Source organism: Archocentrus centrarchus, chromosome 20 (genome assembly GCF_007364275.1).
Source record: "Archocentrus centrarchus isolate MPI-CPG fArcCen1 chromosome 20, fArcCen1, whole genome shotgun sequence".
In the NCBI taxonomy this organism is placed as follows: domain Eukaryota; kingdom Metazoa; phylum Chordata; class Actinopteri; order Cichliformes; family Cichlidae; genus Archocentrus; species Archocentrus centrarchus.
The window spans coordinates 1,731,592-1,759,374 of NC_044365.1; the positions used below are offsets into that span (position 1 = coordinate 1,731,592).

A 27,783-nucleotide genomic window follows, 5' to 3' on the forward strand; every position below is an offset into this window, starting at 1 on the left:
AAAATCACACAGCTGTAAACAAAGACAGACACATGAACTCACTCTTGATGATTTTCCGCCTGCACGAATCTCAGGTCTAATTATATATATCATGTTGCTGGTGACAGTGGGAGAGGAGAACTCCCTTTTAACAGGAAGTAACCTCCGGGCTCAGGGGTCTGCCTCCATGAGCTCCTCAGTGAGTCAGTCCCCACAGACTCCCGTGTTAAACCTTTCCAGCAGAAATAAACATGTTTCCAGCTGATACAGAAACTGCTTTGGTCTCTGTGGATAATTTCCCCTTTCATAACAGCTGTACGGGGGAGGGGAGGATGTTTCTATAACTCACCAACTGTTTGCTAATGTCGAGACGCGTCTGCAGATGAAGCTCACCAGGCTTCCCTTTTTACCTTATCTTTAGTGGCCAATGTTTTTGGAATACAACACAAGCTGTTTTATTGGCTGCACTGGTTACTTTAACTACTTTGGAAAGAGTGCTGCATCAGTCCCCACTCCTGTTTGGCCTACAAACACATATATGTGTTTGTCTTTTCTGGGATAAGCGTAGCCACAGTTCATCCCTTCAGCAGGCTGCAGGGGCTGATCAGGTGTGGGGGAGAACATGGGGAAACCTCTGTTTCTCAGAGGGTTTCTGCTCTTTGGTTTCACTTTGGTTCCAGTAGAATGGGTGCATAAGCACCACCAGTCTCTGGGGCTATTACTTTGGCACTTTATTTGTCATTGTTTGTCTACAAATATGTATTAAGGCCTAAAGTGTTCATTATTAGGGGTGCGGCCTCTTTGACTGACAGGTGGATGGTGACACAGGCGGCTGTAGCTGCTAGCTGTCTGCTAGCTTCACCTCAGCTAACTGCAGTCCCTGAGCTGGACCTGTGGACTGTGTTTGTGCTGTTGGAGCCTTTTGGAGCATTTATGATGCACTTATCTGACCAATAATATGGCTGCTGTGAAACAGTGGGCCTGATGATGTTACTTTGAAATATAAAGCCCACCTTAACATTAACAGGACAAGTAAGACAAGTACCCCGCTACCACACCACAAAACTGCTGCTCAGGAACAGCTGGAAGATCACAACAAAGAACCACAGACCAAGCCTGAAGCACTGAGAACCACTGAGACCCCAGAACCAAAGTCCTGCAGTCAGACATCACATCAGGTCAGAGTCTCTGGCAGCATGAAGAGGACCAACAGAGTGTTAAGGAGGTGTTTTTAATGCCGCCTCTGGCAGAAAGCCCCAATCGGGATGATAGGAGAGGTCACTGCAGCTGCATCTGTCCAACATCTGTCTGAGTCACCGCTCTGACAGACAAACACAGTGGTCTGCAGGTTAGCACACCAATCGATATGCCATCAACTCCAACAGCAGGGGGCCACACACACACACACACACACACACACACACACACACACACACACACACTTGAACCTGCAGCTGAGCCTTCTTTTCACCACAGAAGGAAAGAAACAGATTGAAATACAGCCAATCACAGCGTCTGTGACACACACGCTGTAATACACATGCTGTAATACACATGCTGTAATACACACGCTGTAATACACACGCTGTAATACACACACATGTGCAGGTGTTGTTGGCTGTGAACAGCCATCCAATCATCACAGCAGGCATCACTAATTAGCTGCATCACCATGGCAACACCACATCCAGCTCATTAGTGACAGACTTAATGGGGGGGGGGGAAGGACGTAAAGAAATAATCAGGAAGTGAGTGACAGGAACAGGAATGGAGGGAAGAGGAGTCAGATCTGAGAGAGATAGTGAGGGAGGAGAACTTCCTGTTACTGGGCACCAGCAGGAAGTGAGGCTCTTCTGTGGTGACACACGCACACACACACACACACAGGGTGCATCAAAGATAGAGGGCTGATGTCCTGTCTGGAGAACATCTGAGAGAGCGTTCATTAAGTCATGTTGATGGTGATCCTCAGGGCTCCCTGCTGGGCCCATCTTTATTTTTTACCTGAACCTCAGATGAAAAACATCTGCACATGCTTTTATCTGCAGAGGATTGAAGGTGAATTCATCAAACTGGCTGATGGAGAAACTGAACCAGTGTCTGATGTCACGCTAGATCAGAGATTTATGATGCTTAGAAGTTTATTTTTTTAATAGACAATTAGAGAGAAAAGCAAGACACCGTCTAACCCCGACCCCTGGAGAAAAACATGATCAGTTATTTCACTTTAATTTGGTCAAATTTCTCTCATTTTTAGAGTTTAAGTGACTGTGACAAACAAGTACTCTGCACTTACTATTAAAATTCTTCTTCAGCCTGATTGCTACTAAGTTACGGTAGCAATCTTTTTCTTTGACCAGATGTCTGATCTGGAAAAGCAGAATGTTTTCATAAAGTTTCCTTTGGCATGCTCTTTTCATTACATGTTTCATGTAATGATTCTGAAACTGTCCCAAAATGACACCTAAAATGTGCCAGTCAATATTTTAAGGAATGGCAAACATATTTAAAGCAGCAGGACTGGAGAACAGGCCAGCTCATCTGCACAGATGACGCTCAGATCCAGGACCTGCCTCGATTTCAATCAGATGTCCCAGCCTGGGCCAAAGCTCTGACTACTTCCTCCTGACATCATTCAGATCAGGTTTTGAAGCACTGACAGTGTAACGTGGGATTAAAGTGAGAACACGGAGCCTTTAAAACCGTAAAGGTTTCAGGTCTGAGCGGTCTGTGTGTGTCTGTGTGGCAGGTGGTGTTCGAGGCGGTCAGCACCGGACACAGAGGCATTCTGGCCATCAAGGACATCACACTGCAGGGACACCAGTGCAGTAAGTATACACACACACAGACACACAGAAAGGCACCGCCCCCTTGTAGAACAGGCTCCTAATTGGTTAACGAGGTTTGGCTACTTAATTGGATAACAATGTTAAAAGTTGAGCTGGCATTGTAGAATCAAGGTCACTGTGTGTGTGTGTGTGTGTGTGTGTGTGTGTGTGTGTGTGTGTGTGAGTGTGTGGAGGCAGGGGAGCTCATTAAAATATAAATTGATTAGCATGGACTTTGATCCATCCGTCTGTTTATCTACTTGCGCAACTGAAGACTCGCATTTTTGATGTTGTTTTGTTATATGAAACACAACACACACACAGAGGGTGCCCTGTGTGTGTGTGTGTGTGTGTGTGTGTGTGTGTGTGTGTGTGTGTGTGTGTGTGTGTGTGTGTGTGTGTGTGTCTTTTATGTAAAAAGTAAACATCCTTGACCTGAACTTTTTCTTCCTGCCTGTTTTTTTTACGTCAATACTGTCCAATAAACTGATTGAAAACTCTCACAGACACACACACACACACACACACACACACACACACACACACACACACACACACACACACACACACACACACACACACACACACACACACACACACACACACACACAGACCTGCATCCTCTAGCATCTATTTTCTGATTGGATCAGGGAAATTTTTGCTCTTTGGCTCAAGAGATCAGGGAAAAGGTTCAGTGTTACTGCAGCGAGATCAGTCAGGTGATGTCATCAGTGTGTGACCTCTAACCTGTGTTGTTTCTGTCCATGTCCTCAGTGAGCACACCTCACTTCCTGCACATCAAAGGCGTGGAGGTGAATGCAGGACAGACGGCGACGTTTCAGTGCACCGTCAACGGACGTCCGCAGAGCAATCTGCTGCTGTACCTGCAGGTGATCCATCAGTACGTGTAATCGATATGAGCGTCGCACACAGCGAGCACCACAGGCTGTGTGCTGTCCGTGCAATGAAGTGAGTTCAGGTTGTGTGTTTCTTCTTGGCAGGGTATGGGTGGCCGGCAGGCCGTGGTACGGGAAACCAAACCGTCGAACTTCCGGCGGTACGTGGCGAGCTTCGATGTGGAGAACACGACCAAGGGAGACTCTGGACGCTACCGCTGCATCGCCAAATCAGAACGAGGCGTGGGCGTGTCCTCCTACGCTGAACTCACAGTCAAACGTTAGTGCTGACCTCTCACTGGCTGCTGATGACCCTTATTTTTGTTGCATCGATCATTTGGTTCACGCTGTGCAGTCACATCCTGATCACATACGCAGATTAACTGATCAGAGCCTCCAAAACAGCAGAAGGTCTGGAGCCATCAGGTGTCCTAACCCAACACTGTCCCAGCAGATTCACTCCAAAACAAAAAACCGAGCGCTCCATCTCAGACTCGACAGGCCTCAGTTATCACGTTAAAGGTTAAAGGTCATGGCAGCACGGCTTAGGTTTGCAGAGCTGCATCTGAACAAAGAGGGCATGTTTGATGCTCCACAGCACATCTGGAGGAAACCGAACACCTCAGGCCAGCTGTTGGCACGTTGGAGGTGGGCGGAGGATCTGTGTGGTCAGTCACTGAGTGGACCGTGAGCCACACAGGAAACCGTTAACTTCCACTTCCTGGTGCTGACGGAGGCTCTGCTGGATGATGGGCTGGAGTTTTTCACAGCACTGTTTCTGAGTTATTGGTCAGTTTAGCGCTCACAGACGTCTCTCAGCTCCAACATTATCAGGTTGTTTATGAAAAAGGTTTTGATTTTCCAAACTGTAAAAACTGATTTTAGTATTTGGAACAATATGGTGATCATTTGTTTATTAGAAATGAATCTTACAGGCGACACCTGTCTCCCTCTCCTCACCTGTCTGTGTGTGCCCCCCCCCACAGCTCGCCTTAGATCAAAGCTGCAGTTTGTCATATCTTTATTTTAATGACTCCGTCGTCAAACGAGGAAGAGTTTTATTAAAGCTCCTCTCCTCATTACTGTTCTGTGACTGTGTTTGTTGCAGTGTGCGTTGCAGTGTGTGTGTTTTGTTGTGGTGTGTGTTGTGGGGTTAGAGGAGAGCCTCATTAGAAAGTCAGTTTGCCATTTTAAAAAGGGAGAATCAGCGGCGTTTTGTCAGAGTGTTTCTGTGAAGATGAATCACTCCAAAGTAAAAGCCTCCTCTTCCTGCTGCTGCCTGTCAGAGCGTTAGCGCCCTAACCCAGCTGCAAACGCACACACGGGCCCCGCGGCGTGTTAACGATAACTCGTTAAACGCGGCGTGTTCGGTGCGACAGAGCTGTCAGGTGCCTCTGAAGCGTCGCTTTCATCTGCTGAAGAGAACCCTGGGTGTTTTCCTCCCGTCACGCCAAAGTGTTGGGAGGAACACGGAGTGGGGAGGTTCTCTCCCTGTTAGATTAAAACCTCCTGATGGCGTTTACCCTTCAGCTCAGGGTGACCCCTGCTGCTCCCAGTAACCGCAGGTCTCCAGGATCTGAGGGGAACCCCCCCGAATCATATCTGGGCCTCGTAGTGCTCATTGGGGAAGTGATCATATTTAAAACCAACATGAGTACATATATGCACGTTAATTCTATGATTTTATGTTTAAAAGTCTCTTTCAGTCTTAAGAAGGAAAATGCAGCAGATTGTTCAGTGTGATCCATTGGCAGCCTCTGATGGTTTCGATTGATCTCTGATTGGCTTTTATGGGTTCATTAGTTCTGTATTTCCCTTAAATCTAACATCAGTGTGTGCATTAGTGCCGTGGGGGCTCAAACACCACTTTTCAGTCTTTAAATGTTTTATTTTTGCCACCAGAGGCGCTGTGGAGCACACTCCTCTTAATTCTTACTCTATGATGGAAAAACAATGAGACACCGATTAATAACCCACAGATGGCGCTCTTCAAACATTATGATAGACAATAACTGCACATTTATAAACAGAGCCCACTGCAGAGCATGCTGGGTAATGCTAACTAGCACTGCATCAACAGCTGGGAGGAGCAATGTGCTGCCTTCAGGAGCGTGAAGACAGATGGAGGATGAAGAACAGAGAGCAGCTGTGTCTGCTGCTTTCACACAATCTCATTTCACTTCATTTCTGCTCACAACTGTTACTGTGGGTGGGGCTCAGGCAGCTCCGCCCCCTTACAGGCACAGGGATCCAGGTGAGGCAACGATAACGAGCTGCTCTGAGCTAACAGGTGGTTTTACCTGGAAACAGAATCATTTGTGCTACAAAGTTTGTGGGAATTGGTCCAGTTGGAGATTGTTTGACTCATTAATGCTAATGGGCCAAATGCTGATTAAAAACAACTGCAACAAAAAATTATTTTACATGAACCTGAAGGGCAGATCAGCCTGTTAATGGCACACTGCAGACTGGTGCCAAATATTCATTTGTGTTACCAGGAGATTGTTTTCTTTGTGTGGCTAAAGTTATTTTTTACGATGACACTACAGGGGTTATCGTCTATGTAACCACTGTGAAAATCAGCCACTGTAAACCTTAAAAAAAAAAACATCTATGCTATCATCATCATCATCATATTAATAATGATAATAATAATAATACATGCCCTGTGGGCGGTCTTTGTCCTCCAAGCTCGGGTCCGCTACCAGAGGCCTGGGAGTTTGAATGTCCTGTGCGGTATCTTAGCTGTTCCCAGGACTGCGCTCTTCGGATGTTGTTCCTGGAATCTGCCATTCTCCCAGTTTGGGGGGGGGTCACTGCTCCTTGTGTTGCCATCACTTGGTATTGGTACTTGGTATAGTATCTGTCACTACGACCTTCTCCCTCTGTTTGTCCACCAGTACGATGTCCGGTTGGTTAGCCATCACAAGTTTGTCTGTCTGTATCTGGAAGTCTCACAGGATCTTAGCTCGGTCATTCTCTACCACCTTTGGGGGCGTGTCCCATTTTGACCTCTGGATTTCCAGGTTGGTGATGTTTGCTCCATTCTGTAGTCGGTGTCCATAGCCAGTCTTATTGATGATCTGGTTGAGGGGACGAGGGTAGAGGGGACAGAGCATCTCCTTGGTAGATCCCACACTTGATGGTGACTTGTGTGATTGGCTTTAAGTTGGCCTCTAGTGTTGTTCTGATGTTCTTGATGAAGGCTCTGAGGGTCCTGTTGTTGTTGTACAGTTCTAGGCATTCCAGGATCCATGTATGCGGCATCGAGTCATAGGCTTTCTTGTAGTCAATCCAGGCGGTGCACAGGTTGGTCAGTCTGGTCTTACAGTCTTGAGTGACTGCTTTATCTGAGCAGCCTGTGCATGTTTGTGTGGCAGGTGGTGTTCGAGGTGGTCAGCTCCAGCCACAGGTATACCAGAGAATTTTGCTCCCCTGGTCTCTGCCAAATCCTTTCTGGGCCCCGCTCATGTATTGTGCCACATGCCTGCTCATCTTAGCTGTTCTGATGCCTGAGAGGAGTTTCCATGTTGTGCTGAGGCAGGTTATTGGCCCGTAGTCGGATGGGACCGGTCCCTTCTCGGGATCCTTGGGAATCAGGACCATCTGGCCTTCAGTCAGCTACTCTGGGTGTGTCTTATCCATTAGCTCCTCTAGTGTATTCTCATGGCTTCTTTGTCTCTGGTATACCTCTTACACCAGAGACAAATACCAATTATTGGGGCTTGGTGCCCCATCTTGGAGTGTGGGGATGATGATATCTCCCCCCTGGCCCGACGTCCTGGCTCCCCCTTGATGTAGTATTTGTGTTGTACCTTGTCAGTCTCTAGCTGTGATAGCAGTTGCTTTTTGCAGATGTATGGACACTGAGCTACGAATTGTTTCAATGTCAGTCCAGATGTTGGGTGTTGAAAAATCCACAGGTCCCACATCCTCTTCATTTAACCCCATTCACTAGGATTACATGTGTAGTAGCGTTCCAACACTTACTGATCCTCATCGCTTGTCCAGCTGTGCTGTAACCTTGTTCCAGTAGCCCATTTATCATCAGTATGTCCTGGTTCTCCAACATCTGGCGCAGACCTTGTTAATTCAGGTGACAGCTGAGTCAGCGGGACTATCTTAGTATATAAACTCATATCGAGGTATGCACATACTGTAAGGAGGTCTTGCCATATTTTTTTTCATGAGTGGTTTCCATAGATTTCAGTTTGTGTCTTGAGATGTGAGGAGGAAGCAGATCTGAGTGATATCAGTTTCAGTCGAGCTGATCAATACCAGGATTAAGAGTGTGTGTGAGTGTGTATGAGTGCGTGTGTGTTATTTGTCTTCAAACGTGCACTGTGACAGGTGAGGAGGTGTTTGTTGGTCACATGACCTGACACATATCCCCACAATCCCTGGCGGCTAAACCTCTGATTGAACTGTCACTCAGACTGTGTGTGTGTGTGTGTGTGTGTGTTTGTGTGTGTGTGTTAATATGTGTGGGTGTTCCCTGATCTCTGTGTGTGTGTGTTCACACACACAGGCGCACAGGTATTAATGTGAACATGATAAACACATCGTTTCATCCTACTTGGTGTGTGTGCGTGTTTTTGTTGGGGGGGGGCGGGGGGGGGGGGTGAAGTGGGTCAGGAGGAAGTAGAGCAGCACCACTGGGGATTCTGGGTAATAGAATCCAGGTCTGCTGTGATTCGCCGAAGGTCACGAATATTAATTATCTCGTTAACACCTTCCTCCCTCGTTAAGGGTTCAGTGAAACCCCGAAGAGAGCGTGCACGCGCGTGTGTGTTATTATGTGTGGGTGTTCTTGTAAGACTGATCTAGGTTTTTTTGTCCCTCAGAGCCCCCCGTGCCGATTGCCCCTCCTCAGCTGACAGCAGTCGGTGCCACCTACCTGTGGATACAACTCAACGCCAACTCGATCAATGGGGACGGACCAATCATTGAGAGAGAGGTGACTGATGATTCATCACATGGCTGCAAACATGACATTAGCAAATGTAGCATATTCTGTCAGCGTGTTAGCCTGCAGGTCCCTTTAACGGGTTTATATTAAAAGATAATTTAGCTCCAAACAGCTGTTATGAGTTTTTTTTTTAACTTGTTCAGGTCATATTCAATTCAGTTTTATTTACATAGCACCAAATCACAATGGTTCCCTCTAGGTGCTTTATATTGTAGATAAAGACCCTTACAATACAGAGAAAACCCAACAGTCTAAACGACCCCCTATGAGCAGCACTTGGTGACAGTGGGAAGGAAAAACTCTCTTTAACAGGAAGAAACCTCCAGCAGAACCAGGCTCAGGGAGGGGGGGTCATCTGCTGAGGGGGGGGGGGAGGGGGGGGGGGGGGCAGAGATTAATAACAATTAATGATTAAATACAGAGTGGAGTATAAACAGAGTAAATAAGGTGAATGAAAAGAAACAGTGCATTATGGGAACCCCCCAGCAGCCTAGGCCTATAGCAGCATAACTTATCTGAATTTAGAAGCAGGAAATTAGAGGTCATCCAGGCCTTAATGTCTTTAAGACATTTCTGCAGTTTAATTAATTGATGTGTGTCATCTGGCTTCATTGATAGGTAAAGCTGAGTATCATCTGCATAACAATGAAAATTGATGCAATGCTTTCTAATAATACTGCCTAGGGGGAGCATGTATAATGTAAATAAAATTGGTCCTAGCACAGAACCCTGTGGAACTCCATAATTAACCTTAGTGTGTGAAGAAGACTCCCCATTTACATGAACAAATTGGAGTCTATGAGATAAATATGATTCAAACCACTGCAGTGCAGTACCTTTAATGCCTATGTCATGCTCTAATCCATAATAATTGTCCACTTATGTGCACTAATCCCAGTAGGCTAAATAATCATCCCTTTATGTGACTAGGGCTTAGACTTTTAATGCAGACATCACCATGCATATGTAAGGATGTTCTACTAGTTCATGAGGAGATTAGAGTGATTTCAGATGAGTCTAGTGCTCCATGAGGAGGTTCGAGTGGTCTTAAATGAAGTTTTAGTGGTTCATGAGGAGTGGTCTGTGACAAGGGTTTAATGATCTCATATGAGGGTTTAATGGACTGGTGAGTTTTCAAGTGGTCTCAGCAGAGCTCAGAGAGGATTTTAGATGAGGTTTTCATTGTCTCAGGTGAGATTCTTTTGGCTCAGATAAGGGTTTAATGATCTCAGATGATACTGTAGTGGTCTCAGAAGAGGTTACAGTGGTCCATGAGGAGGTTAGTGAGGACTCAGGTGAGGTTCTAGTGGTGTCACATTTGGATTTAGTGGGCAGATGAGGCTCTTGTAGTCTAGGAATAAGATTTTCTGTGTGGGACCTGTGAGGGATTCTAACTGTAACATCATCTTTGCTTTCAGGTGGAGTACCGTACAATGGCAGGCATGCTGATCGACACCACGCCCGTCGATAAGCCTACTCACAAGATTGGACACCTGGACCCCGACACAGAGTACGAGATCAGTGTGCTCCTCACCAGGCCCTTGGATGGAGGCACAGGAAGCCCCGGACCACCACTCAGAGCCAGGACCAAGTGTGCAGGTGAGTGACAGTGAGGTCACATGGTCCAGCCCTGCAGCCAATTAGTGATGAGGGTCATTTCATGTCATTAAACTCGGTTTTGTTTTGTAATGTCCCTCGACTGATTGCTAGCAGCTAGCAGCTAACAATGTGGCTCCACTCACACTGCTCTCATTAGGAGGTTAATGGCTGAGTCATTAGTGTGGCATGCTAAGCTGCGTTAGCGCTGAGCTCATCAGGTGGCTAATGGTTAACGGTGAGGTCATTAAGACAGCCAGCTTTGTTAGCGCCACACTCATTAGCTCTTAATGGCTATAGTGTACACACCATGCTAGCGTTTAATCTTCTGTATGAACACACACACACATGCATGCACACACACACAGTGCTGCAGGTGTGTGTGTGTGTGTGTGTGCAAACAACAAACTGGATGTAATTAGCAATTAGCTTGCTAATTACACAGGTGCAGCATTTTTAGTGCTGCTGCAGTTTTTACTCCATCTGTGGATTGTTTGCTTGTTCCACTCATTTCCATTTGTTATTTTTATTATTATTAGTGGTAGATTTGATCTGCTTTTATTGAGATACTTGTCTTTGAGTTTTAATGTACTGAGAGAATATAACCTAACAGTGTTTTCAGTATAGTATTATACAGTATGATTATATTTATTTTACTAGGATGGCAGCATATTAATACTTTCAGGCAACATACAGTTCTTCATTTTAAAGATAAACTTCATTTATAAACAAAGAGCATCAGCAGCCACTTGGATTTACAGTTTTTAAAAAATGTTTAAAATTTAAGCCAAAAAAATGATTTTTTTTTCACGATGATCAAATTAATCTGAGCTGAACAGAAAGAGGAGATTCAAATATGCAAAATCTTCCTCACTGATTAAATATTCACAATTTACTTCAAGAAATAAAAACACTAAACAAGGTTTAACATGAAAAAATGTTTTTATATGAACAATCAGATGATGAATCAGTGCAGATACAGACGTGTGATGTAGACGCGTTTGACGCTGATATTTGTGACATGTATGTTTCATACAGATGTGTGTGACACAGATGTGATACAGAGGTGTGTGTGTGACACAGATGTGACACAGAGGTGTGTGTGTGACACAGATGTGACACAGAGGTGTGTGATACAGATGTGATACAGAGGTGTGTGACACAGATGTGACACAGAGGTGTGTGTGACACAGAGGTGTGTGTGACACAGATGTGACACAGAGGTGTGTGACACAGAGGTGACACAGATGTGTGTGACACAGATGTGATACAGAGGTGTGTGTGACACAGATGTGACACAGAGGTGTGTGATACAGAGGTGATACAGAGGTGTGTGTGACACAGAGGTGTGTGATACAGATTTTATACAGAGGTGTGTGTGACACAGAGGTGACACAGAGGTGTGTGTGATACAGATGTGATACAGAGGTGTGTGTGACACACGTCTGTTTGTCCATGTTTTGCAGCCATGTTTGTACGTCCAGCCTTTTTCAGTGTTTTCAGCCGTGCTGCAGACTTCATGTCAGTCATTTCAGAGGTGACGCTATGTGAACACGCGCGTCAGGTTTCAACACGCCAGCGTCTCAGACCTGCTGCTGCACACAGCTGCTGTCGTGTTCCCATAAACACGTCTGTCTGTAGAGCCCCCATATTACAGCCTCCATAACCCCCAGCCTCTGAGTCCTGTCACGCTGAGCTCTAAAAGTGAGGAGCAGGTTCTGCTTTAATGCCGTGTTTTTACAGGCTGTTATCCACACGTCTCCTGTATGGATGTGGAGAATTCCACAGACTGGGAGCCCCTTGTGCCAGGAGGAATGGTGAAAACCATACTCCACAGTGAAGTTCTAAGAGTTTTTAAGCTCTAATGGTCCTCGCTGATTTTGTTTGGGTCACTGGGGAGCTTGTAATTGTCCTCGATGACAGTCTGGTGGTTTTGGTGAAGTTCTGATGGTCTTTGCTGAGGTTCTAATTACCCTTGACAGGGGTCCCTGATTAGGTTTTTAATCCTTGATGAGGTTCTGATGGTCGTTAAGAACGCTCTAGTGGCCCTTGGTGAGGATGTAATGGTTCTGCATGAGGTCTGTTGGTCCTTGATGAGGTTCTTTGGCTCGTTTATAGATTTTTATGGCCACATGGTTCTTTATTCAATTCAATTCAATTCAATTCAATTCAAATTTATTTATATAGCGCCAAATCACAACAAACTGTCGCCTCAAGGCGCTTTGTATTGTGGGTAAAGACCCTACAATAATACAGAGAAAACCCAACAGTCAAAATGACCCCCTATGAGCAGCACTTGGTGACAGTGGGAAGGAAAAACTCCCTTTTAACAGGAAGAAACCTCCAGCAGAACCAGGCTCAGGGAGGGGGGGTCATCTGCCGCGACCGGTTGGGCTGAGGGGAGAGAAAGACATGCTGTGGAAGAGAGCCAGAGATTAATATCAATTAATGATTAAATGCAGAGTGGAGTATAAACAAAGTAAATAAGGTGAATGAGAAACAGTGCATTATGTGAACCCCCCAGCAGCCTAGGCCTATAGCAGCATAACTAAGGGAGGGTTCAGGGTCACCTGATCCAGCCCTAACTATAAGCTTTATCATAAAGGAAAGTTTTAAGCCTAATCTTAAAAATAGAGAGGGTGTCTGTCTCCCGAATCCAAGCTGGAAGCTGGTTCCACAGAAGAGGCGCCTGAAAGCTGAAGGCTCTGCCTCCCATTCTACTCTTAAGTATCCTAGGAACCACAAGTAAGCCAGCAGTCTGAGAGAGAAGTGATCCCTGATAAGGTTCTCTGGGCCCTTGGTGAGGTTGCTCAGGACCTTATTAAGTTCTAGCCCTGATGAGATTTTTTAGGTCATTGGTACGGTTCTCACAGCAGGTTTCTGTGAGGGTTTTTGGGTTCCTCAGTATGTTCCTGATGACAGAACAAACTGATCGTGCCAGTCTGTGTGATAACCTCTACCCCTCTGGGATGTCAGCAGACTAAAACAAACGTTCCTCTGAGAGGAACTCGTACGGAGAAACAAAAGATATGTTAAAGTGTGTGTGTGTGTGTGTGCGTGTGCGCGTGTGCATGTGTGTGTGATTGGCAGCTCACAGAGTGTTTGTGTGTTTGTGACACACTCAGCGTTTGCTGTGATGACACGCGTCTCTTTCTTCAACTCACTTTTATTTATTCATTTTACTGCCAATGAATTATGAAGCAGCAGCGTGCGTGCATGCGTGTGTGTGTGTGTGTGTGTGTGTGTGTGTGTGTGTGTGTGTGTGTGTGTGTGTGTGTGTGTGTGTGTGTGTGTGTGTGTGTGTGTGTGTGTGTTTAATAATGGATGAGTGTGTCCATCATACAAGCTTTAGGACTTAGAGCTCAGTGAGGCGACTCAGTGTGGTGGCAGATAAACAGCCCTTCATCATTTCTCATTCTGCTTCATGCCCTCGTCTTCATCGCCAATCGGTCCGACAAACTCTTCGTGCTCCCTTCAGAGTCGGCGCTGCTGTGAGCGTCCTCCTGTGATCTCCACTCTGACACATCTAAGACGGGATTCAATCAAACTTTATTCGTCCTGCGTTCGCCGTCTGCTGTGAACAAACCCAACATCAGCACGAGCTTCAGATGTAAACATGTTTTACACAACAGTGACACAAGCAGGAGTCACTTTGTATTCTCTCTCCTTCCTTTATTATTATTAACATAGGCGTGAATGTGTCCTGAGATAAGGAGGCACACACAGAGGTATCACTCTTCCTTCATTCATTTACAGAATCATTTAAAAATATATGTTGTCATATAATATTTACATCAAACATTCAGTTTCCTTCTTACTGATTCAGTGTTTTATGTTCTGTAAGTACAAACTGCAGAACCCCAACAATCCTGCATTTCCCATGATGCACCTGAGAGCCGTGTAACCACAGACTCATTTGGACCTTCCAGTGAAATGTGTATGAGCAGCAGTTTGACTGTAGTTTATGCTAATAAGATCTTTAAACTCATAAAGAGAAATGAAGGTGTGATGAGCTGTGGATGCAAACACTGTGTCCTGTAGATTCCAGCTGGGTGGGGGTCTCACAATGAATCAATAACATCTTCAGAGCTTTTCTGAGACATCCGATGGAGGAGCGGCCGGCAGTCTGCAGCGATCGATACGTTTAAAGCTGAGGAAGGTAAAAAGCTCAGGTATCAGCGCTGATCCCTGAGAAAAGCTGGTGATAAATCTAATCAAATGAGGCAGAAAGTCCAAATCTGACTGTGAAAGAGGAAAACCTGCACGCTGAAACCGGACCTATCCCTGGACTGGAGCCGAACCAGGAGGAGGAGGACGGAGCTATGAAGACAGGAATCCACTGGAAAGTTGAAATCCTAGTTTAGAGAAACGCACAGACGGAGCTGAGCATCGGTCATGAAATAAAACCTTTCTGTGTGTCTGTGTGTGTGTTAACATCCATTAAAGTGTGTGTGGTGTTTGTCGAGGCTTTTAGAAAAATATGCCATCAATATTTGACGTCCTTCTCTTTCCACCTCAGATTTTCACGCTCTGCTCGGCTCTCCGAGACGTTTTAGTGCTTTCACTTCTCTTTCTGGGTTTCTGAGGTTCCAGCTTCACGGAGCTTTCCGTCGTCTAACGCTAAGTCTTCATCATCTTCATCAGTCAGAGATGAGCTGGAACGCAGAGGCGGGATTTTAACCAAGCTGCTGGAGGAGACCAAAAATGGAGCTAAAGGAGGGTCAGCGCTGGCCTCGGAGATCTGACCAAATCATTGATAGTGCTGCCCAAGTACACACACTTCTTGGAGTTAGTCAGAGTTTCGCCATGCACAGTGATGTAGGGTCAGAACAGGACTGCATTGGACCGATGGGGAACTTCAGTTTTCTTGGGACTTACTGTGAGGCCAAAGTTACCACAGCCAGAAGAAAAGGAGCTCACGCACTGGAGTAAAGAAAAGCCTAAAACCTTCTTCCATGAATACTCCGCTGTGAGCTGTCCTCACAGAAGCTCATTCAGTGCCTCACACTGAGTTTGCCACAGAGGCAGCAGACTTCCCAGCATGCACTGGGAGTGTCCTCGTGTCTCGGGTTGGAGTTTCAGCTCTGCAGCCGCTGGTTTAGCAGTTTGGAAATGTTCAGCATTTTAAAGCCGATCAGTTTTCATCACTTCCACTTTGAATGAGTTGGTTTTATTTCTAATAGCGTTAGCTGGAACAGGAAACATGTTCTTCTCTTTTTTCAGCTCACACGGGGTCCACGTTTGAAGGTGGCGCCCTCTGTGGGTTACATGCTGCACTGCAGGCTGCTGTGTTAACGTACTGACCTTTTGCTTACATGCTCGCAGCATCTAACAGTTTCTTCTGGATGTTTTCCTCTAATCCAGATGAATTGTTTTTATTTTTATCATTTAAAGCCACTCATTAAATTACAGTTTGATTTCTAAAACCTGAACTCTTCCTGTGAGGAGTGCTGAGCTCACAGCTAATGACGCTCTGCTTATTTAAAGCTGAATATTTCCCAGAAATCCCAACGTTTAAGATCTGCATGAATGATTCAAACCAGTTTGTTCAAACTGGACTCGCTGGCTTCCAGCTGCTCTCTCTCACTGAGCGCCTGTTCTGGTCAGCAACACCAATCATCCATCACTGATTCTCATCTCTCCTCCTCCTCCTCGTCTTCATCCCTGCTCTCATATTAAATCTCCTGGAAATGAAAAATTAAACCTCTCCTCCTCCTCCTCCTCCTCTCCTTCATCCTAAAGTCACCTTCAGATGTTCATCACTCGTCTGCCTGCCTGAAATCAGTTCTTCTTCTGTGGTGTTTAAACTGAAAGTGTGACAACAGCAGGAGGAAGAGTTTGGACCATCAATCAGACACAAACAGGAAGTGACTGCAGAACAGACAGCAGTCATGGTCATTAAACCAGACTCAGTGTGTGTGTGTGTGTGTGTGTGTGTGTGGGTTAATAACTGGTGTTCCATGAATTGAGACGCCTTCAAAACCTTCACTGTGAAAACGTCACTTAAAAAGCTGATTTATTCCTCATACAAAAACATTAAAATCCCACTGATTTGTACACACATCTGCAGCATGTTATCTTTATTATTGTGGCCACAGCCTGTAGGGGGCGTCACACTTTGAGCCATTTATATGAGCAGTTATTATGAGAAGAAGGACCAGGCAACAAAATCTTGCAATGATAATTTTATCGTCTCATTCCAGAATGAATTCTATCAACTTAATTTTATCCATGTCTCATATTTCTAAGATTTTTATACAGGAAAAGTAGTTTCAGGCATTTTTTCACCCCAAAGAAACGGCGTGATGAACGAGAAGCACGAAAGAAAAACACGACACTAACGAGGAGAGAGAGGTTCTCATGGTAGTCAAAAATCAAAAAGGTCGAAATTTCCTGCTTTTCACTGAGAACAAAGGAGCAGCTGTGTGTGTGTGTGTGTGTGTGTGTGTGTGTGTGTGTCAGCGGGGTGAATGTTGGAAATCTGTTTCCATCAGTCAGGGTCGTGTTGGCTGGAAAGGTCACAGGAAGAGGGAGGCTCAGAAACAAGGAGGGAGACGAGTTCAGCTTTTTAAACCCAACAAAAGATAAAAAACATCCTGTTAATGTGGGGATTCAGAGTCCACAGCTTACATTTACTAATTATTACATATTAATACATATTAATATGTAATATTGTACATATTGTGCGTGTTGATATATTCAATTCATTTTAATTATATAGCGCCAAATCACAACAAACAGCCGCCTCAAGGCGCTTTGTATTGTGGGTAAAGACCCTACAATAATACAGAGAAAACCCAACAGTCAAAACGACCCCCTATGAGCAGCACTTGGTGACAGTGGGAAGGAAAAACTCCCTTTAACAGGAAGAAACCTCCAGCAGAACCAGGCTCAGGGAGGGGGGGGGTCATCTGCTGAGGGGGGGCTGAGGGGAGAGAAAGACATGCTGTGGAAGAGAGCCAGAGATTAATATCAATTAATGATTAAATGCAGAGGGGAGTATAAACAAAGTAAATAAGGTGAATGAGAAGAAACAGTGCATTATGGGAACCCCCCAGCAGCCTAGGCCTATAGCAGCATAACTAAGGGAGGGTTCAGGGTCACCTGATCCAGCCCTAACTATAAGCTTGATCATAAAGGAAAGTTTGAAGCCTAATCTTAAAAATAGAGAGGGTGTCTGTCTCCTGAATCCAAGCTGGAAGCTGGTTCCACAGAAGAGGGGCCTGAAAGCTGAAGGCTCTGCCTCCCATTCTACTCTTAAGTATCCGAGGTACCACAAGTAAGCCAGCAGTCTGAGAGCGAAGTGCTCTGTTGGGGTGATATGGTACTATGAGGTCTTTGAGATAAGATGGTGCCTGATTATTCAAGACCTTGTAGGTGAGGAGAAGAATTTTAAATTCTATTCTAGATTTAACAGGGAGCCAATGAAGAGAAGCCAATATGGGAGAAATCTGCTCTCTCTTTCTAGTCCCTGTCAGTACTCTAGCTGCAGCATTTTGGATCAGCTGAAGGCTTTTCAGGGAGCTTTTAGGACAGCCTGATAATAATGAATTACAATAGTCCAGCCTAGAAGTAATAAATGCATGAATTAGCTTTTCAGCATCACTCTGAGAAAGGATGTTTCTAATTTTAGAAATATTGCGCAAATGCAAAAAAGCGGTCCTACATATTTGTTTAATATGTGCATTGAAGGACATATCCTGGTCAAAAATGACTCCAAGATTTCTCACAGTGTTACTGGAGGCCAAAGTAATGCCACTTAGAGTAAGTATCTGGTTAGACACCATGTTTCTAAGATTTGTGGGGCCGAGAACAAGAACTTCAGTTTTATCTGAATTTAGAAGCAGGAAATTAGAGGTCATCCAGGCCTTAATATCTTTAAGACATTCCTGCAGTTTAACTAATTGATGTGTGTCATCTGGCTTCATTGATAGGTAAAGCTGAGTATCATCTGCATAACAATGAAAATTGATGCAGTGCTTTTTAATAATACTGCCTAAGGGAAGCATGTATAATGTAAATAAAATTGGTCCTAGCACAGAACCCTGTGGAACTCCATAATTAACCTTAGTGTGTGAAGAAGACTCCCCATTTACATGAACAAATTGGAGTCTATGAGATAAATATGATTCAAACCACTGCAGTGCAGTACCTTTAATACCTATAGTATGCTCTAATCTCTGTAATAAAATGTTATGGTCAACAGCATCAAAGCTGCACTGAGGTCCAACAGGACAAGAACAGAGATGAGTCCACTGTCAGAGGCTCTAAGAAGATCATTGGTAACCTTCACTAATGCTGTTTCTGTACTGTGATGAATTCTGAAACCTGACTGAAACTCTTCAAATAAACCGTTCCTCTGCAGATGATCAGTTAGCTGTTTTACAACTACTCTTTCAAGAGTCTTTGAGAGAAAAGGAAGGTTGGAGATTGGCCTATAATTAGCTAAGACTATCTCTTCATCCTCCCCCGTGTGGGCTCAGTAAGTTGTTGTCACCTCATTTTATTTTTGTGTAATATCTGACATATATGAGTGTTTGTAGGAATTTGAGTGGAGTCTGCAGTCAGTTCTGAGCTGGAGAAAAGGAAGGTTGGAGATTGGCCTATAATTAGCTAAGACAGCTGGGTCAGTGATGGCTTTTTAAGTAGAGGTTTAATTACAGCCACCTTGGTACATAGCCCATTAATAGAGATGTTAAAAATAATGGTCAGATTTATTTGAACATTCTTGTTGGGATGTTGAGTCCAGTTCTTTAGAGGTTGGCTCAAAGCATCCCTCAGTCAGACGTCAGGGTTGAAGATGAAATTGTTCATCTGCGAGATGTTCCTGAAGGTGTGGGTGTTTAGTAAGAACCAGCAGCTTCTGAGCTGAGAGCCACAGATGTGGAGATAAATGTGGCAGAGCTGTTTCCAGTCGACGTGCTGCAGCTGCATCATGCTGAAGATTGCGATACTTTCACAATAAAAGCATTACATGTGGCTGAAGTGAAGGTAATGAGGCATGAGAGAGCGAACCTGTGATAAATAGAGTGTGAAAAACATGGAGGCTGCGTCAGTGAAACAGAAAGTGAAGAGCTGAGCTGTTTTCTGCTGCTCGGAGCTCCAGCATCTACAGCAGCTGTTTACACCTGATCTCCAAAGCTCAGAGAGCGCTCCTCTGTTACACGAAGTCCCAAACCCAGTCTGCTTTCAGAGGATAACGTTTCATAAACTCAGCTGGGATCTAAAAACAGGGTGTAGGAAGACTCTTCTGATCATTTGATCAGATTGAGCAGTTACACAGTTCAGCTGTGAATATTCAACACGTTGTGCAAAACTTTGGATGACCTGAAATTCAAATTATGTTTGGTTGGAAATCAAAAAATTCTCTGAAAACCTGAAATATTCAGTTTGATGATGAAAAGATCAGCTGATCATCTGTCTGATCAGCTGATCTCAAAGCCGGCCCACATCAGCTGATGGCTGTCCGAAGGTAACACTCTGGGTCTGCAGATCTGCAGCTCACCTTTGCAGGTGTGTGGCTGGTTTACTTTCCCAGTCCTGACCTTTAGGATCATAAATCTGAACTTTGTGAGATGGAGACGTGATGGCAGCTCTGTTAGCATCAGAGCCTCACACCTCTACAGCGGCTTGTACCACCACCACAGTTCAGCTCCAGTTCACGTGGGTTAGCTGAGGTGGCTCCTAGCAGGCAGCTAACTGGATCATCCTTCTACCTGTTCTGCCTGGATTGAACCCACCTTGTCTCAGCTCCTTATTAGCTTGCTAAAAGTTGTGTTTGGGGTTATTTTTCTGCTGGTGTGGTTTGATTTCATCTTTCCCCATGTGCACATGAAAGCATGAGAGGCTCCTGGAGACGGGTCCATACTCTCAGCTGTGAATCACCGCAGGTGGAAACAGTCAGGTTCTGACTGAAGTCATCCTGATGGAAACACCACGCTGCAGACAGCAGGGGGCGCAGCAGCAGAACGAGGCTTCAGAAAACCAGGTGTTTGTTTAACGCTGTAATTTACAGAAACTCAGACGGGCTGTGAACGCAGCGCCCTGTAGTTCTTGAAGGTCGTCGTTTGTAGTTTGTGGTGGAAAATTACCTGATGACATCAGCAACAGGGCGCTCCCTCTGAGTCGGATTTAAATGTCATCTCAAAAAATTATGGGATGGAAACCGTGACGACCACACACACAGACACGCACACACACAGACACACACAGGTATGCTCAGAGGGGAATGGGAGGATTTTATGTGATAGCATTCACTCTCCCCTTGGGGATTATGGGTAATAGGATCCACCTCAATCCCCCCCTCCTCCCCTTGACCCCCGACCCACATTGTTGCCGTAGCGATGTCTCTGTGTGAGTGTATGTGTGTGTTCCCCACAGACGGAGCATTTAAGTCGACATCTCTCTTTCAGAGCAAGAATCGAGGTGCAGAAACTCACAAGTGCTTCTATTGTGTTCATCTAAAAGCCTGCAGTGTGTGTGTGTGTGTGTGTGTGTGTGTGTGTGTGTGTGTGTCTGTGAGGCTCAATAACAGGAAGAGAAGTTTTCTGTGCAGCCACAATCGACCACACACACACACACACAAAACCACAAATGACAACAAAGAACAGGAAAGGTATTGTTCACCCACTGCAGAAAACACCTGAAAACACACAGAGATACAGTAACACACACACACACACACACACACACACACACACACACACGGGAAGGGGGGGGGGTTGTAAGGAGAAATTGCTCTTTCCTGCTCTCATCTATCATTCCCTCTCTGAGTGGATCGCTGTCTGTCATCTTGAAATAAAGCACTTAGATTGGCCACTACAAAGACTGTGTGTGTGTGTGTGTGTGTGTGTGTGTGTGTGTGTGTGTGTGTGTGTGTGTGTGGGAGCACTCAGCCTCCTTTAATCTCCCTCTCTCCGTCTCAGTGGAAGTTCGGGTTTAAAGTTGCTGCTGGAGGCTCGGAGGGAGGAGGAGGAGGAGGAGGAGGGAGCTGCAGGTCTTTGTGGTTCTGAGGAGCCCAGACTGGATCCAGGAACCAGCCTGTACTGGGCCCCATAGTTCCCAGGTGGATCAGTTCTGGTGTCTCATCAGCCGTCTGTGTTCAGGCTCTTGGTTCATAAAGGTTGAGTTGAAAGCTCACGGTCTGTTTTTGTACTTCGTGACGCTCCGGGAACATTCAGGGAGGAGTCTGCAGTCCCGAGTGCTGATTGGTCAGCTATTCTATTCTTATTTGTTCAGCATTTTAGAGCCTCTATTTTAACCTCTCAGTATCCACCAGGTCTCTGACCACACATCTAGGGTTTGGGTTTGGTTAACATCCACTTGTTTAATATATTTTTGCCTGTTTGAAAAGCCAAGTGGAAAATACAGACAGAAAGGTAACACCTTTTAGTTTCCTAAAATTCACCTGTTCAGCACGTGGCCAAATCAACCCTTGCCCTGCAGGTCCTCGATAGTTTGAGAGGAATCAGAATCAGAATCAGAATCAGAAGGTTTTTATTGCTATATGGGTGAACAGGTTCACAGCATTAGGAAATTGCTGCGGTACTTCGTGCTTACAGAAAAAACAAATAAGTATAAAAACTATAAGACAATATACAAGTATACAAATTGCAAATATACAGAGATATTAGAGCTATAACTATAACACAATATTACAAAATTACAAAATATACAGTGCAGAGACTAATTAAAAGATAAAAGAATGTAAACCATATTCCACTAATATGTACATCAGTGCATCAGTGAAATTAAGAGGTTAAAAATGTACGATTCCCCAACACGACAAAGTGAAGATGGATTCCTTCAGAGGAAGACTTCAAGCGAGAATCCGATCGACAGCACGAAGGTGAACCTTCAAACTGCATCACCACAGCAAAAAGAGCCTTAAAACAGACACAAATAAAGAGCTGAAGGAACCCTCAGATAAGTTCCCCAAATTAGACCCAAACTGGAGCTCCGCCTTCTTGGACGGTCTGTTAGTCCAATGAAGCCATAGCAGCCATATGATTGGTCAGATAATTGCATTAAAAGGCTCCAACAAACACAGTCCAGAGGTCTAGCTAGCAGCTACAGCCACCTGTGTCACCATCCACCTGTCAGTCAGAGAGGCCACGCCCCTAATAATCCTGTCCTGTCTCCCCCCTCAGCAGATGACCCCCCCCTCCCTGAGCCTGGTCCTGTTGGAGGTTTCTTCCTGTTAAAGGGAGTTTTTCCTTCCCACTGTCACCAAGTGCTGCTCATAGGGGGTCGTTCTGACTGGTGGGTTTTCTCTGTATTATTGTAGGGTCTTTACCCACAATACAAAGCGCTTTGAGGCGACTGTTGTGATTTGGCGCTGTATAAATAAAATTGAAGTGAATTTATTTCTGCTGTAAAGTTATGGGAGTCCATGGGGACTGACTCACTGTGGCACCCTGCTGGACCTCAGAGGAATTGCAGGTTTGCTGTTGTGTGTGGTTGTGTGAGACTCTCACAGATCAACACAACAGGAAGGTGGAGGCTCCAGGATGCACAATTAGCAACAAGAAAACAGTAAATTCAGGCTAAAAACAGCTGATAGGCTGAATGTGAAGAACAAACTACAGATGACAATAAGAAAGAAAGTGTTTGGTCCTGTTGATGAAGAGGAGAAAAAAGCCTTTTGACTCCTTTAATGGGCTCTCACCTCTGCTGAAGACACTCAAACACAAACCACATCATCAGGATAACAAAGGAAAGACTTTTAAGGCACACAAACTGTTAGTTTGAATCTTATTTGTGCTCTGCTGCTCTCTGTTTTTCTGTCTAGTTTTTCTAATCAATAGAAATATTAGACTCATGCCATAAATGACCACAGAGCCTCAGCCGCCTGTCAGCTGATTGGTTATCAGCCATATGACACATATGGCTTGCAGCTGCGGGCATTAACACAGAGAGGAGGGTCAGCTGATGGAGACGAAGGAATAGTGACAAAAATATTGAAGTGATGAAGAAATTCAGAGCAGGGTCACCTGGTCAGGTCGTCCCGCCTCTGACTGGCTGAGCACCGACTCGACCCCGGAGTGAGTCACCAGTTGGGCGACAGTAGGCAGCAGAGCGTGGCTGATCCCTCCTCAGCTCTGTTTTCAGTTTAAATATTAGAGAAGAACTCAGAGAGGATTTTAGAGACGTGACAACGTGACATTCACACTGTTTCCTGCAGAGATGTGATGTGTTTAAGGACAAACAGTCTAATCCTCCTGCCGGCAGCATCAACCAAACATGTTTACACGAGTCAGAATTAAGGACAGCAGGAAAGGGAATCAGTTCGCTTCCATCGCTGTGGAGGGGATGGGAGGGGCCACAGGTGAACTCAGGTGTTTGTGCTCATCACATGTTTCTGTTTGTTTCAGATCCGATGCACGGCCCGCAGCATCTTGAGGTCGTCGAGATTCAGTCCAAACAGGTGACAGTACGCTGGGAGCCATTCGGATACAACGTGACTCGCTGCTACAGCTACAACCTGACCGTGCAGTACCGCTACAGACCTGCAGGGGCCCTGAGCAGGTACGCACAGGGAGGGAGGGGCCAATAGGTAATGAGAAGCAGGGCAAGCAGGTAGAGCAAAGGTGAGCTAGAGGGCATGGCTAACAGGTGGATGTAGGAGAGGGCCATCAACAGGTAAGCAGAGCAGGAATCTGCAAGCAGACACGGAGGGGCCACAGGTAGAGAAAGGGAGGGGCCAACAGGAGCTTAAACTCCTGCTGTGACTCCTGCAGGGAGCCGGCGAAGGAGGACGTGCGGGAGGAGGAGGTGTACGACACCAGGAGCACCGTGCCTCAGCACACCGTTCGTAACCTTCCACCGTTCACCAACGTCAGCCTGAGACTGATCCTGAGCAACCCCGAAGGACGCAAGGAGAGTGAGGAGCTGCTGGTGCTGACGGACGAGGATGGTACGCGTCTCCGTGGAGTCACAGCAGAGTCACAGTAGACGCCATCTTCTACTCATTTGTCCTGTGACAGTAACTCTGGTTAAATTGTTGTGTTTCAGTTCCCGGAGCGGTCCCTGTGGATTCGATCCTCGGCAGCAGTTACGAGCAGCAGATCAGTCTGAGTTGGAGGGAACCGCTGCAGACCTACGGCCTCATCCGGCAGTACGAGGTAAACGCAGAACTCCCAGCGAGCTTTGGAGCCACCCCGTCAGCCCCCTGTCAATCACCTGGGTCCTTTCTCCTCCACAGATCTCCTACAAAGCCCTGAGCTCCTTCGACACGGAGTTTGACCTGTCCAATCAGAGCGGCAAGGTGTTCAAACTGGCCAATGAGACGAGCCACGTGTTCACCGGCCTCTACCCAGGTTCCACCTACTCCTTCACAATAAGAGCCTCCACGGTTAAAGGCTTTGGACCCCCCGTTATCACCCAGTTCACCACCAAGATCTCAGGTAAGCCTGTCAAAGTAAGAGAGGAGACGCTGGTATAAAAGCAAGAAAGCTTTTTTTAACGCGTTTGCACTGCTGAAAGAGACTCGTAGGGGGTTCTTCTGTAATACCAGCAGGTCCGCTTTACTACGAAATGACCTCGAGATACGAACCCAATCAATCTGAATGAAATGTGGATGACCGGGCACAGGCTCAGGGTTAGTTCCTGTTCAACGAATTGCAGTGCTTACTGACATTTTATTTTGAAAACCCAAAGATTTTCACTGCGGTTCATTTATATGCATAAGTCGTGTGTTTAATCCCAGAGGAGCATTCTTAATGTTTAGAAGCTTTATAGGCCTGGTGAGGAACGCCGATCCCATTTCTTCCTCACATGTTTCCAACGTGAACAAAGGAGCTAACGTCTGGGACGAATCAGCTGATTTCGTGTGTCCTCTGTTTGTTGGGGTGTGATGTTTCTCCTCATGTAATGCCTCAGAATCATTTCCGCTTTTTGCTTCAGTATGAAGGTAAATCAGGAGGGAATGAGCTGAACATGTTGTAACTCCTCTTCCTCCTCCTCCTCAGCTCCTCTGATGCCGGCGTACGATCAGGAGTCTCCTCTGAATCAGACCGATTCCACCGTCACCGTCCTGCTGAAGCCGGCTCAGAGCCGAGGGGCTCCGGTCAGGTAACACACCTGTTCAAATATTCAGCGGCATCAATCTCCCACTCGATAAAGATTTCATGGCGCTGGCGTTAAAGATTAAAGCGACGGTGTGTACCACTTTGAAGCAGGAAGTGAGGCGGCAAACTGCCACATCGCTCACATCACAAACAGGAAATTAAGACTTCCTCCTGAAATTAAAAACATTCAAACACACACACACACCCGCCCAGAGGGAGGCAGTATCCGCAGTAACAGTCGTCATGTCAACAGCTGAGCGGGCTCTGTCACCGAGCTGTAACGAGGGATTTGGTTAATTAACAATCAGCAGGCGGGGCTAATCAGAGCCTGCTGCTAACTCTGAGGATTAACAAGGGATTAACAGCTAATGTGTCAATCTCTCTCACACACACACACACACACACACACACACACAAAGCCAACACTATCTCTTCTTACAAACAGGAAGCAGCATGTGAGACGGTGTTTACGTGTGCGGACAGAAAAGCTCTGTCATGTGACCACAGAGCAGCAGCGGGATTGTGAGGCGTCTGATGGATGAATATCAGATGTTTGTGTTTCTGTGAGATGGGAGGGGGGGGCTGTCCCTGCAGGGCCCTGTAAGTGTGAGGTCAGAGGTGTCTCAGTGCTGTATCAGAGAGATTTACGGGACTCTCACATAGTGAAAAAGCTGCTGGTTTCGTACCTCCAGCCACTCATTTTTGTTTCATTTGCCAAAACAGACCAAACTCACAAACACGGCCTCAAAGATGAACCTGAATAACACTGAAATCTCCTGAGGATGTGCTACCATCACTTCTTTTGACCACAGTGATGCTGATGTTGTGGCAGCTCTGCTTGCAGTGCTGCACAGACTGTTGCATTCTGGGTAGTGTGCAGCCTTATTGGTTGGTTTCCTGCCGGCGTATGGACCGTGTTGGACGAGGCTCTTGTTTTTTTTAATAAAGTCTTCAGCTGTCGAGCTCTGCAGCTTTTATCAGCTCTCTAACTGCTGCCCGTGGGCTCCCGGTGCTGTGGACACCAAATACCTGAAGGTCAGGACCTTCTCACAGCGAGTCATCCAAACCACACAGCAGCAGCTTCATGGCTGACCTGTGCTGTGGATGGGTCATCTCTGGGCTGAAGTCTTCAACATGAATCTTTACTGAGATCAGTTTAACCTTCGTCCTCATCTTCCCTCAGCTAATGTGTTTGTGGTAGCTTAACCAGAGCTCTGTAGCATGATTATATATCAGGTAGCCCAAGTTCACCAGCCCTTCAAACCCCCCGTTTAGTTTCCCTCTTCATTAAATCCAGACTGCAGCACAGTTTGAACATGGTGCATTGTCTTTAGATGGAAACTAGCTAGCTAACGTCCTGCTGACTGCTAACCTGGTAGATCTTCATGGACACCTGGGTGTTAAACTTCATGATAGCACCTGTGAGAACAGCCACACTGATCATTTTATTGGAGCTGAAAGAATTGAGACCATTTTGGACCCGTGTTTGGACCCTGATGGCAGTTTTAGCAGCAGGCACATCTGACAGTGTCTGTTAGCTCCTGTAATGCGGTTCCAGTCAGTTCACGGTAACTTAAAAACAAGCTGAAGTTTCCCAGTGTTTCTCTGTTTAAATCAAACGTGTCAGAGCTGAGCTTCAGCTGTCACTCTGCTGATGGCTGCGACGCGCTGACGGAGCGTCAGCGTTTCGTACCCTGGGAACGAAGACTCGTCTCTCAGATGAAGATCCTGTGACTCCCGTTTCATGCCATGAAAATGATTCAGACAGAGTGAGTGTTTGATGGAGTCCAGTGAGGTTTATGTTAGCTAGAGTCTGAGTATTATTGCAGTAATGGAGCCACTGCCGGCGTTTCATGATCAGCAGCACTTCCAGTTCAGCTCCAGGTCTCTTTGGGTTTGTTAAATGTCTGAAAATGATCTCATGGAAGCACCTGCACATCCTCACTGATACTTCAGTGTTTTGTGTGAGCGCTGAGAAATTCAGAGAGCACGGTGAATGCTGCAGATTGTCTTCAGTCACTCGTACGTGACTCTTGTGTTTGAGTGGGGAAGAAGAAAGAGGAGGGCTGAAAAGAGGAAAATGGATCTTTTCAGGCGCAGCGAGATGTATGTTTTTCTTTTTATGCAGGAACAAGGCTGGAGTGTGTGTGTGTGTGTGTGTGTGTGTGACATGCACTGTGTTAATCGACATGATAGCTGATGTGAAATCCATCAGATTGAACAGATGCTGCTCCGAGATACGATTTAAGGTTTGCGTGTTTATATTTAACTTTGCTTTTGTTTCTTCTGACTCGGAGTGTGTGTCGGCCTTCAGGCGCACACACACACACACACACACTCATATAGAAGAGCCACACATCACAGGACAAAAGGTGTTGCCGCTGGCGACCTGCAGCTGTAATCAGATTACTGTCGCATACACACAACAAGTCCTGCGACGAGAGCGT

The 27,783-nt window shown here is 45.8% G+C and overlaps 1 protein-coding gene across 3 annotated transcripts in view; it reads left to right on the plus strand.

Annotated features, from left to right (window-relative positions):
• LOC115799113 (receptor-type tyrosine-protein phosphatase mu-like) overlaps positions 1–27,783 on the plus strand; it is a 144,230-nt gene that overhangs the window by 48,305 nt on the left and 68,142 nt on the right. For all 3 annotated transcript variants that reach the window (XM_030756088.1, XM_030756089.1, XM_030756090.1), the window contains exons 5-14: positions 2,729–2,807; positions 3,582–3,697; positions 3,809–3,983; positions 8,548–8,660; positions 10,091–10,271; positions 23,642–23,795; positions 24,008–24,183; positions 24,282–24,391; positions 24,472–24,673; positions 25,238–25,340. In XM_030756088.1, the coding sequence (XP_030611948.1) occupies positions 2,729–2,807; positions 3,582–3,697; positions 3,809–3,983; positions 8,548–8,660; positions 10,091–10,271; positions 23,642–23,795; positions 24,008–24,183; positions 24,282–24,391; positions 24,472–24,673; positions 25,238–25,340 (1,409 nt within the window). The remainder of the gene's footprint in view (positions 1–2,728; positions 2,808–3,581; positions 3,698–3,808; positions 3,984–8,547; positions 8,661–10,090; positions 10,272–23,641; positions 23,796–24,007; positions 24,184–24,281; positions 24,392–24,471; positions 24,674–25,237; positions 25,341–27,783) is intronic.